We start from the raw sequence: 12,666 nt of genomic DNA, 5'->3' as shown, positions 1-12,666 counted from the left end.
TGGCAAAAAATATCATGCACCAAACTTTCCCAAATGCCACAATACTCTACCCCTGTACTATTTTGAAATAGTAAAAGCTCTTTTGACTGTTTCCCTTTCTCTAAATTCCATCAACACACGATATTCTAGTTGAATATGCTATATACTAAAAACTTTGATCCAAGTAATACAGTAGTTACTGTTAAAACTTTGAAAGTTTTCTGGCTAAAAGAATCCATGACCATATTCCCAAGTGTTACACTAAAGATAAACAGTATAGAAAAGGTACTCCCAAGAGTCTTTTCCAACTAATAGACAACGTCCTGGCTCATCTCCTCCTTTAGTGTGAATGATGAAGCTGAGTCGCTGGTGAAACACTTGCTTCCGAGGACGTTATTTGGTACATTAACATGACCATAATTTTATATGTACAAAAACAGTAAATCATTTCAAGGGAGTCATAGAGTACTTTCTCAGGAAAACGAGCAGGATAACATAAGACTTGGCTTGACAGTGCACAAATCTGTGTTAGCAATTCACTTTCTTGAAATAATCAAATTGGGACTGGGGGTTATATAAGGCTCTCTTACAGAACATGAGAAAAAACATTTTTCATTACTTAAAATTATATATGCTGGTAAAATTCAGTGAAGTATTTTGCTGTCTGATAACCAAGTCCTGAGGGATACAAAAGAAATATATTTGTACACCTTGTGACACTGACACACCTCTTCCTGTAACAGCACTAATATAGCATAAAATTGTGAAGCAGGGACTTGCAAGTGGTTTTTGAAGTAATTCTCCCAAAGCCCCTCCTAGCAATATAATAACTATTGGAGTCATTTTTACAAACAAGAGGCTAAGACTCTGAGAGATACCCTGCCTAAGATAATACAGCTAGTGAATGGCAGTTCATACTCAAACACAGATCTTCTACGAGTTAGCACAAACTTAATTATTCTGATAAAGTGACATGAAAGAAATTAAAAGAAAAGCAAAAGAAAATGGAAATAAAAGCTAAAATGAGATACGTTTTTAAAAAACGTAGTCTTTTTAAAAAAAGACTATTTTAAGGGAAAAGAGGACAGAAAGAGAACAAATGACAAGAGGAGACAGCGACGGCGGTGATGGAGCGCGCTGCTGAGGCGCTGGGTGTTAAACAGGACAACTGCTGCTTTCTCTTGGACATTTTAGGGAGCGTATTGTAGTGACCTAAGTTCAGATTAGAAATGGTTTTCAAATGTGATGAACTTTCTCTTAGATATCAGAAAAATCCTAAGACACTAAATTTAAGTATACACTGAAAGGAAAAATACTTTGTTTCATGGAATTAAATGAGGGGAAACTTGTACCAAGGTAAGCTCAAACAGAAGGACCAACCTCAGTATTTTTATTTTTATTTAATATTACTCTTTCATGGATTTCCCTTGGGTTCTCAAGGATCTAAGTAAATCTTACTATGCAATCCAAATACCTTAAAGCTAGGAACCAACTAGCATTCAGGAAAGAACCAAATATCCCCCCCAAACAAAGTGAAAAGGTGATCAGGAAGGCCAAGCTAGGCTGGAGGGTGGGGGAGGGGTGGCAGAAGGGAAAGCCTTGTGGGTCTAGTGTAGCTGTTAAAGCCTGACCCGGCTGAAGAGGGTGTTCACATGGGGGTGCTGGGGGCTTGGCCCAGTAGTGAGGAGAGTAGCCCTGTAGGAGGGCAGTCCAGTCTGGTGCACAGTATTGGAGCATATGTGGGATGAAGGGGTTGTCCTCTACAAAAGCATGGCCTGGCTTCAGGTGAGGAGGATGTCCTGCTGCAGGGGAAGAGGTGGGAAGGATAAAGGGGGATACGCCTGGTACACGATGCCAGAGCATGAGCTCAGTGAAAAGGGGGTCCATACAGGGCGAGTCACTGTGGTGGTGTCATGGAGTTGGGTGGTTAGATTCTGAACTGGGTGAAAAGGATGCTCGTGCAATGAAGGTAACAGTGACAAGTTTAGTTCCATACAGTAAGACTGATCAAAGGAAGTAAATATTAAGGAGACTTGGAGACAGATTTCTCATGGTTAGAAAAAGGAGGAAACTAGGATGAACTCTGTATTACTGAATTAAAATGGAAAGTATCAGTGTCAACTTATGATTTTCTTTTTTTTTTTTAAAGAAGAATTTATTTGTTTTTATTTTATTCATTTATTTGACAGAGAGAGACACAGCGAGAGAGGGAACACAAGCAGGGGGAGTGGGAGAGAGAGAAGCAGGCTCTCCGCCCAGCAGGGAGCCTGATGCGAGGCTCGATCCCAGGACCTTGGGATCATGACCTGAGCAGAAGGCAGACGCTTAATGACTGAGCCACCCAGGCGCCCCTCAACTTATGATTTTCAATACAGACATATACCTATGATTAGGAATATAGATGTAAATGTGTGTAAATGTGTCTACACGTGTATATGTGCATGTGCGCGCACACACGCGCACGTACACACACACACACACACACACACACAAATGCATGAAAATCTGTTCCCCAGCTCTTTCCATTGAGACGGTCTGGGAACAGTGATATTCCAATACAATCAGCACATCTAGTTCCCCACTCTTGGTTTCTAAATACCATTCTCCAAAAAAAGGAAGCTGGATTACACAAAGTACAGGAGGAGCGTGGAACATCTTGTTACATGGAAGGACAACACTAGAATGACACATGACACTTGAATGGGGTCTGAAAATTAGATGCAGTAATGTATCAGTGTCAACATCCTGATTTTGATGGTCGCATTATGGTTGCTAGGAGAAAATCCTTGTTTCTAAGAAACACGCATTAAAGTACTTGAAAATGATAGGGCTACGGGTCAGCAACTTTCTCTCAAATAGTTCATGGAAAAAAGTTCTTGTATGTACTTTTCTACAGTTTGCGATTAAATGGATGAATGAATAATGGAAACGGGGAAGGAGAAAAGGCGGTCAGGGAAGGGCAGGAAGAGCTACTTACTGAGGTCCTCAGCCAGCTGAACTCGTTTGCCGGTGAGTAGTTGTACCTTCTTTTCGCTGTCTTCAGCAAAATCTTCCAATACCTCTTTCACATTTTTCTCTAATCGCCTGACTGTTCAAAGTAAACAAAAAACTTGAGGAGCATCATTTTTATGAATGCACAGGGATGATAAATTAGCAATAGCTGGAGAGTAAGTTCCGATTGCTGTCATCATGTTAGATCTGTTCAGTTCCGACTTCTCACAGGTATAGGGAGAATCTGTACCCGTTATACAGTACTTCTATCCAACATGAATCTAATACATATTTTCAGAGAAAGTCATATTCTCAAGTCCTAACACTTTAAAAGAAGTGAGGATTTCTCCAAAAAACTTAAGTGATGCTTAGGAGTCCTTTTCTAATAGTTTTTGTGTAATGAAGGGAGATTCCTGCTATGTTTTATCTCCCATCTTTTCCACTTATGATTCATTTTTGTTAATATTTTAATGGCAGATTATAGTTCTCAATTTTTCTAGCAAATCTATTTTTATTTTAAAATTTATTTTAAATTTATTTGATAAAAAGTGCGCGTGTGGGGTGGGGAGAGGTAGAGGGACAGGGAGAGAGAGAGAATCCCAAGAGACTCAATTTCATGACCCTGAGATCATGACCTGAGCAGAAACCAAGAGTCAGAGGCTTAACCAACCAACTGAGCCACCCAGGTGCCCCTAACGAATCTATTTTTAAAGAAGTATTTTGATATCCTTCCATTAAAAATGAGTTATTACTTTTTTTTTGATGTTAGAAAATGGTCCCTCTGTGGCTTACCTTCAGTGTTTGTAAGTTGCTGCCTTAAAGTATTTGCAGTGATAGCAAGCATGCGCTGTATTCGCCAAAACAGGACGACATCATTGCATTCCAACTGAAATTTAGGTAATTAAGATTACCAGATGCAAATTTAAAAATGAAAACCACGTTCATAAACACATACAACTACTGAAGTTAGTACCTATACCGTAAACTTTCGTAAAAACCCTCATGTTTACCTAATACATCTATTCCTATTGTAGATATAAGCCACTGAATCTTTTCTGCACAGGTCCATGAACATCTGCATGATTTGGTGTCAATCTGCCCCCCAACCACAGAGGTTTGTCTTGATTCCAATGACAAAGCAAATCAATTTGGGAAGGAGAGAATTTCATGACATTATATACAAGTAGAAATTCATAGCATATACCCTTAATTTATATTTCGTTTCAGCTAACAACCATGTTAGCTTAAATATACCCTTAGGCTAACCTCTTTTGTTTGTGCACTCAAGCCAGTTTTGAAATGCAATTGTATATAAAAGTAAATTAATAATATATTATGTTTTAAAAGAAGCTTATTCTATAGAGAGGTCTCCTCAACAATTACGCAAAAAACTTGCCACTTTTTACATAGACATATTTAAATACAAATTTATTTTAAGCCGTAGAAAACTCAAAAGCTTATTTTAGGGGTCTCAAATAAGATCACTGATTAACAGAGCTCTTTCAGAAGGATGCTTTAAAAAGCATTTCTGCTTGTAAGAAAATGCTCAAAATACATGAGTCTGCTGCCACCTAGGGGTTACTCTGTGAAATGTGGCATTAAACAACGTACAACCTTATATACTTCTTTTAAATAATTATTTCAAGATTTTAATGGTATAAAGAATTACAATACAGGAAAAAGCACAATAAGAACTGTTTTTGCAGTATGATTTCCACTATCCAAATGGACTGTTATATCATACACATGCATACACAACTAAGTATAGAAAGAATTGAACAGATATATATATATATATATGTTAACTAAAATTACTTCTAGGTCAGGGGATTCTAAGTGACTTACTCCTCAATAGGGAATATTTAAGTAAGTGACTATTTCCTGTTGCAATTTTTTTTTTACATTTGTTCATTGCATTTCCACAACAAGAATGTATTATTTTCTAACATAAAAAAGTTAATTTTTTTAAGATTTTGTTTATTAATTTATTATCAGAAAGAGAGCAAGCACAAGCAAGTGGCAGAAGAAGAGGCAGAAGCAGACTCCCCGGTGAGCAGAGAGCTTGACACGGGGCTCAATCACAGAACCCTGAGATAATGACCTGAGCTGAAGGCAGACGCTTAAATGACTGAGCCCAAAAAAGTTGCCCCAAAAAGTTAATTCTTAAAAAAAAAATTTAAAAAGTGGTTTAGTGCCTCTTATTTGCATACAAAATCTTATAGTGTGTAAAATATAAACTGGAATACCTTCGAAAAGACAGCAGTTAGGTTATTCTTCATCAATCACACATTCTTTCCCCAGTAGATCAAAGGATTTAAAACTAATGCTAAAGTTATAGTTCACTTTTAAGCATGTAAACGATCACCAAAGCATTTCCCCTTGTTTTTGGACACCTTACCTCAGAATCTACAAAATGCCTTTGGTAGTAGTAAAAGCCTCTTCGACAAAGGTTACAATGGTTTAGAGCTGTTTTTAAGAAGTGTCTTCTATAAACTTGGTGCCAAGTATCCTTAATCTAAAATGAAAAAAGAAAACAAAAAACTGAGTTACTATACATTCTGCAGGTTCACCAAACACATTCTGAAAAGTCATCCAGAGTTTACTTATAAAAAATATAATTAAAACTAACAGTAACGTTATTATTCTACCAATCTTTTTTATCCATTAAAAAAATTTTTTTTAAGACAAAGATTAGATTTACCACTCGTCTGACTCTTTACCAGTTTACATACTTTCAAATATGCAATGTTTTTAACAAGCATTGCTATTATATTCATATAATCATCCTGTAGGGTATATATAGGGTTGAGATTATTATCTCCCCTAGTAAGAGGTAAAGAGCCCCAAGGAAAAAGGGGTGGTGAGCCAAATCTAAGGACAGAGTTGGGACTAGGGAGCTGGTCTCAGACCATGTCCATCAATGCAACAATATTTCCTTTCTGATTACTACATTTCATTGTTACCACAACAAAATGACCCCTCTAATGTCATTACTATGCAGAGTGTTCAAGGTTCTTTCACACCATTATCTTTTCTGAGCACGAGAGTAATAATGTTAAGTAGGTATAACAAGTATCACCAACACTATATGACAGATAAGGAAAGTGGAAGTTCAAAGAGATTATATTAGTTACTAAAGGTACTATTACTAATGAATGGGATGAAACTGTGCTAGTATTCACATCTCTGACATCTAGCCCATCTGCTATTCTTGTCGTAATACTTCGCTATTTCACAGCTTCATAAAGTACCCTGAACAAAATGTCTTTTGGAAAAAACCAGATATTTTCTTGCTCAGAAAAAGTAATTAAAATATATAGCCAATCCATATCCTAATATGTGGGCAAAGTCCAAATGTGGATAAATTAAATTTACGTTCAACTAATAGTTTCACGTAATTATCATTAGTTTTAATTTCATTTTCAATTTATAAATAATGCTAGATGTAACAGCTTGAACTGCTTTGAGTTTTACCTGCTTTCTTTTCTTGTTCTGACCTCTAGCAGAATTTATATTAAGTATACTCATTTCTCAAATACAGAAACACAAATAGTAGATAATCTCTAAAATAATTTATGCGTGGCTCTGAAATTTCTTATATGATTATTTTCCCCCTTAGAATTATTTTTCTAATTGGGTTTCACTTAACTTAAGCTAATATTAAAATGAAATTTCGATCCCTTACACCTCAACTAGGGGCACAAAGGCCCAGAAAGTTATTTTTTAAAAATTTTCCCAAATAAGCATCATGAAGGTAAAGTAAAACATAGTCTAAACTGCAATTAATTTTATTCTTGTATTTATTACAAATGAGGAAAATGAGGTAGAACCCTAAGGCACTATCCAATTTAATAAAAACTTAACATTCATATTTTTTCTAAACCCACTCTTACCTGATGAAGGTACATTTGACTGAGAAAACACACATACAAATGAACCGTATTGAAGCAGAACTTATAATTTTGCAACCTGAAGCAGTGTAGCAGGGTGCAGAGATGTGGCTGGGTTTCACCCCCCTCCTGCCAGAGCTCCCTGCTGAACTTGCCCAGGTACGTTACCTTTTCAAGTCTCAATATCCTTGCTTACAAATTAAAGCATTACACTTAAAATAGCAATACTGAGAATAAATCTCTACTCTGTACACAGTCAAAATGACTGCTTTTATTGTCAGCAAAGGTCCACAAGACCAAAGTCAAATTAAAGCACTTAAATACCCAAATAACACATGAGAAGTAGTCACATGTCACCACAAGAAACAGAGATTCAGGAAGCAAGTGCATGCTTATCAGCAGTACGTATTACCAAGCTTGGGTCCACTTCTACTCCTCGGGATTCAAGGTTCTTTCGGACCGTAGTTATCTCGTCGCTCGCGAGATAGGCTGGGTGCTCTTCGGTGCACTTCAACATCTTCTCCAATTCGTTCTTGGTTTCATTGTGGACAAACTTTAAATTGTTTCAAAGAGGACTTGTTTTATGGTTCATGATTTGGCACACTTAAAAAAATTTTCCTAAATATACTGCTATTGAACAATAGGGGACACGAGCTCCACACAAGCAACAAGAAAGAATATAATACCCTGGCTTATGAATACAGGACAACCAGCTTACAAAGGCAGGGTAAGCTGGACTCAGGCGAGGCCAAAAAAAAAAAAAAAGGCCTTATTTGTTATATATTTTACTTTTGCTGAAATGTTTCACTGTCGAAGTTATGGTACCAGGTACCTTACTATATAGCTTCTTGATCTTAGGGTGGGGTATCACTCTAGGAAAAAGGACCCTGAATACATGGGAAGAGAGAATGTTCTATAAATGCCTTGTATCTAAGAACTAGATGACTGTAAGGACTTGCACCTGCTGACATGTTTCTTTTCTGATAAATTACATATGAAATTCATACTTGGGATTTTTTTTAAAAAAGTATTTTCATTAAAAATTGTGCTTCAGATTGCTTCTGCAAGGTACCTATCATCCTCCCCTTTTAAGATTTTATTTTTATTTATTTATTTTAAAGATTTTTATTTATTTGAGAGAGAGCAAGCAAGCACGAGAGAGAAAAGCAGGAGAGAGAGAGAGAGAGCACAAGCAGGGGGAGAGGCAGAGAGAGAGGGAGAAGCAGACTCTTCGATGAGCAGGGAGCCCCATATGAGGCTCCATTCCAGGACCCTGGGATCATGACCTGAGCCGAAGGCAGACACTTAACTGACTGAGGTATCCCTAAGATTTTATTTTCAAGTAATCTCTATACCCAACTGGGGCTCGAGCTTACAACCCTAAGATCCAGGGTAGCACCCTCTACCGACTGAGGCTGCCGGGCGTGCCAAGGTACCTATCATTCTTAAATATACTTCCAATCTCTTCTCTATAATTGTTCAATCTGATGACCAAAGGAGGAAAACATATACATACTAGTGATAAACTTGAAAATAAGACTCCTATACAGTGTCAAATTATGTTTATCTTTTCTTTTTTCAATCCTTTCAAAATTGCACGGTAGAAGAAACTAGCTTCAAATTCACCGATTACTCGAAACAAGCTACTACCACAACACTTTGCCCCAAACTATAGCAAGCTACAGTATCTGAGTACTTAGAGAAGAATAAAATGTAAATGTAAATAACTGGCTTATAAGTGAAACTACTAATTAATATTCTCTGAAAACATGACACTTTAGAAGAGCTATTACTTAACGAAGAGAAATTTTACAGTTTCCTTAAACATCTGCCCTTGGTCTAAAGTAAGAAGGAGCTCTCTAAGTTGGAGGATATTCCCCAACTTTTGTCCTGTTTTCACTTCCGTCTGTCCACCTGTCCCCTGCCCACACTGGGTCTTCAGGAGAACACTACTCTCCCATCCATCCTGAACAAGATCTCCACAGTTCAGCTCGGACAAGGTGAGAATGTTTCAAAGGGATGGATTTTTCCCTAGAAAACTAAGGAATATCTAACAATATAAAAGCACAAAATAGTTTTCAGAGCACAGGTTTCTCAGCTTTAACACAGGACCTCTTAAATTTCTTTTCCTACTAAATCAGTCATGCAAAAAGACAGAAAGAATAGTTACACAGTCACCTAAACTTGCAATGTGAGATATGGGGATGATCTCAACCTCTTCCAGAATCTGTGTCTCACAGTAACCTCTAGGAATGAGGTCTAGGATAGCGGTTTTCCACAGGGAGCAGGAGGGATAAAAAGGTTAGAGAATGAGAACTTGATTCAGTGAGTCTGGCAGGAGGGGCTTTCTTTTGCAACAGAAAATGAAACAACACAGTCAAACACTTCCCCAGGCGGTACTGATGTCCCTCCCCCTATATTCCCAATTATGGCCTCTGTTCTACAGTCAGTCTGGGTCTTACACATGCTGTCCTCAAACCCTGAGAAGGCTCTTCTCTGAAGGGTTTCCACAGTCCTCTCCTAGGCCACAGATCCTTGCATTTATCTTAAAACTAATTCCTCTGCTTCTCTTGCAGGAATCCCGCATGGGTTCACATTCCTGAGAAAATAACTTACAACTAAGAATTATTTCTCTCTGAGAGTGTTTGACCTAAGCATATTTGCCACTAGTTGCTGAGGCAAGTTGCCATCTTTGATTATTCCGGAAACTTTAGGTCTAATTTCCCTTAAGCCATGATGGTCAGACACCATTTTTCTTCCAAGTTTATCTGCCTCAGGCCAGTTCTTTTCAATCAATTCTTCTAGTCTTAAAATCAGAAACCTCTGATGATCTCCTAGAAATTCTTTTCTGACAGACTTCGTCCTCTCATCCCATGTGTCGTGAGAGATAACTGATGCTCCCTGAAAACACACATGATCCAACCACTAACTCTGTCCACTTCCTCAGCTTCTCTCCAGTCTCTTAACGACTCATTTTCCCCTAAGAATCCTATCAAAAAAAAAAAAGAGGAAGACTGTCCCTTCACTTTTTTTAAGACAAACTGGAACTCACATCTGATAGACAGCTTATGAAACAAAAAATGCATGAAACTAAAAAAAGATATCGATACCTGTATCTCTATATGTATATATAGGGTGTTGATTATATAACTTAATTCTGTATTTAAGATGAAAAGAAAAAAATAAGAAAACAGGAATGACATGACATTTGATAATTTCCCATTTTTTAAGTTTTTTCTCTTGATATTTCTGTATCTTGGTCTCCTTTCTCTAACTACATGGATTCAAAGACAAAAGGAAAGAAGGGGGATTGGATTCCACCTCTTTTTCTTATTCATTACTTCCTTCACTTCCGTATTTTGGTTCTACATTCTGTTTTCTCGCTTCTGTTTAAGGAATGAACATAAGAATGAGATGTGGTGTAAAAACAGAGAAGCCGTAACAATAAGGAATAAAAAGATGATAGGGGATGGGGACTTGAATGATCTGTACATCTTTCCTGTATTCATTTGTTAAGTTATTTATACTTGCCTTTACCATTCTGTTCTACTGAAGTGCTCATTAAATATTTATTGGATGAATAAATTCTATAGTTCTATTCCTATCTGAATTTTTATACCTATTTTGGGAACACAACAACAAACTAACAGAAAAATCCAGAGGTAACAACAGATGAGGTAAAAATAAAAGTCACTATAGCTTTTATTCTAATCACTTTCACTCTACATCCTTTAAATTCTTGTCATTTTTTATTTCTGTTCATAACTTTAATTTTCACTTTACCTCAAACAGGGAACTGAAATGAACAAAGTAATCTACCACAAAAGGGGCATGGCTCATTTCCCCTTCCTTTTAATAACACAGCTACTTCACTTAAAAAAAAAACAAAAACCAACTTTCTTTTGTAGTTTTCTATTTATTCTAAAGATTCATTATATTTTAGAAAGGCTGATAAAAAACATTTGAAATTATTAAGCTTGGACTAGAGGCATGCAAAACTTGTATTTAATGCTTGAATTAAAATAAACAAAATTATATCATAACACAGAGATTTGTTTGTTTTTACCTGTTCTTGGGTCCGGTTCTTCCAGTATAACCACCTCTTTTTCCAATCTGGACCTATCATGTTTTCAATTGTGTTTTCAGCTAGAAAAATTTAAAAAAATTTTAATTCATCAAGAAATTTTATCACTTACCAAGTTCACAAATTGTAACTAGTAATAAATAGTCTTGTTTTCTTAACTATTTCAAACTACTATATCAATATAAAGTCAGTTGAGATAAAGAAAAAGATTACATGATGGTTACGGTACATTTATAATAAATTTATTTTAATTATAGATGTTTACAATCTATGAAAGGTACAACTGCTTGTAAAGTTCCTGTAGGTATAGAGGCAAACACTAAAATAGTCTTCAATTATAGTTTTTTAGAATGTAAGTACATATAAACATGTGTCCAGTTTATTTAATATTTTCAGTAGTTACTAAGCAGTTGACTGAAAAATCTCACAAAAAACATTTAACTATAGTATTAATGACAAAGACTATAAAATGTTGGTTTCATTTATTTTTTAAAAGCTTTTTTTTTTTTTTTTAACAAATGTTCATCAAGTTGGATAACTCCTTCACCACTGGGAATACTCAAAACTCAATAACCAGTGTCCCTACTTACTATCCTTGAGACGAGCTTGAAGAGCTTCTTCCATAAAATAAATAGCTGCATCCCACTGCTGTTTATCAGATATGGAACGGTCTTCTAAAGCGTTGTGTTGAATAACCCTCTGAAATAAGAAGGAAAGAAAAACAGCTAACTTGATTTATGCCTTATCATCTTAGTAATTTTATTCAAATAGACAGCTTATCAAATACACAAAATAATAGATGCACCTAAACATAAAGTATGTCGCTCCCATGCAAATGCAGAAGTTCCTATTATCTGCCTATTGTCAGCTTTCTCCCAAAAGAATGAGCAGTGAAGATTTTTTCCTACACCAAATTAAATGAGCTATGTCTAAGATAGAGACAGGTATGTTATACATGTAACTACATAAAAACTGCACCTAGAACCCTAGTACTCAGGAGTTAATGATTCAGATCTTCGCTACCTCTCCTTTTTGCCATATGATCTGTGTGTCTGCATTTTCAGAAAAGAGGAGAACAACAACCACTGTCTCACTGTTAACATCAATGAAAAGTATAAAGGAGAGAAGCGTAAAAGGTCTGGACAACTATAAGCAAATGTGAGCTATTTATTACAAGAAACCTAAATGTTATAATTTTTGAATGAATGAATGAAAAAGGACACTTCTCGAAGGAGCTAGTCTTAATAAGGTATTTAACAAGAATGAATATAGTTTTCGGGGCGCCTGGGTGGCCCAGTTGGTTAAGCAGCTGCCTTCGGAGCTGTCTTGTTTTATTATACCAGGGTCCTGGGATCGAGCCCCGCATCGGGCTCCTTGCTCAGCAGAGAGCCTGCTTCTCCCTCTCTTTCTGACTGCCTGCCACTTCCCCTGTTTGTGTGCGCTCTCTCTGTGCCAAATAAATAAAATCTTAAAAAAAAAAAATACAGTTTTCAAACATGAAGACAAAACACTTGTTTAAAAATTAATTATAATTACAACCAGCCCCCAGTGAGATATGCATTTTCCTAGAAAACTGTTCTATCTTATCTTTCAAGGGTGCCTCCTTGGAACTGTCTGAGCAGAGCAGGTGCTTAACAAGGTTTATGGTGATGAAAACGTTCTACATAACAAAAGATCTGTTGGAGATGGAGCATTTGGTCAAGGTCAATAGCCAGGCTTTGT

General features: G+C 36.5%; 1 protein-coding gene across 5 annotated transcripts in view; it reads right to left on the bottom strand.

The window, feature by feature from the left end:
- The window catches only part of OPA1 (OPA1 mitochondrial dynamin like GTPase), an 82,512-nt gene that overhangs the window by 21,683 nt on the left and 48,163 nt on the right, over positions 1–12,666 (bottom strand). For all 5 annotated transcript variants that reach the window (XM_027584911.2, XM_027584909.2, XM_027584912.2 and 2 more), the window contains 6 exons: positions 11,535–11,643; positions 10,927–11,006; positions 7,273–7,413; positions 5,369–5,485; positions 3,763–3,856; positions 2,957–3,067 (listed from right to left, as the gene is read on the bottom strand). In XM_027584911.2, coding sequence (XP_027440712.1) covers positions 2,957–3,067; positions 3,763–3,856; positions 5,369–5,485; positions 7,273–7,413; positions 10,927–11,006; positions 11,535–11,643 — 652 coding nt within the window. The remainder of the gene's footprint in view (positions 1–2,956; positions 3,068–3,762; positions 3,857–5,368; positions 5,486–7,272; positions 7,414–10,926; positions 11,007–11,534; positions 11,644–12,666) is intronic.

This window comes from Zalophus californianus, chromosome 1 (genome assembly GCF_009762305.2).
Source record: "Zalophus californianus isolate mZalCal1 chromosome 1, mZalCal1.pri.v2, whole genome shotgun sequence".
NCBI classification, from domain to species: Eukaryota; Metazoa; Chordata; class Mammalia; order Carnivora; family Otariidae; genus Zalophus; species Zalophus californianus.
This window is presented reverse-complemented; position numbering and strand designations above follow the sequence as displayed.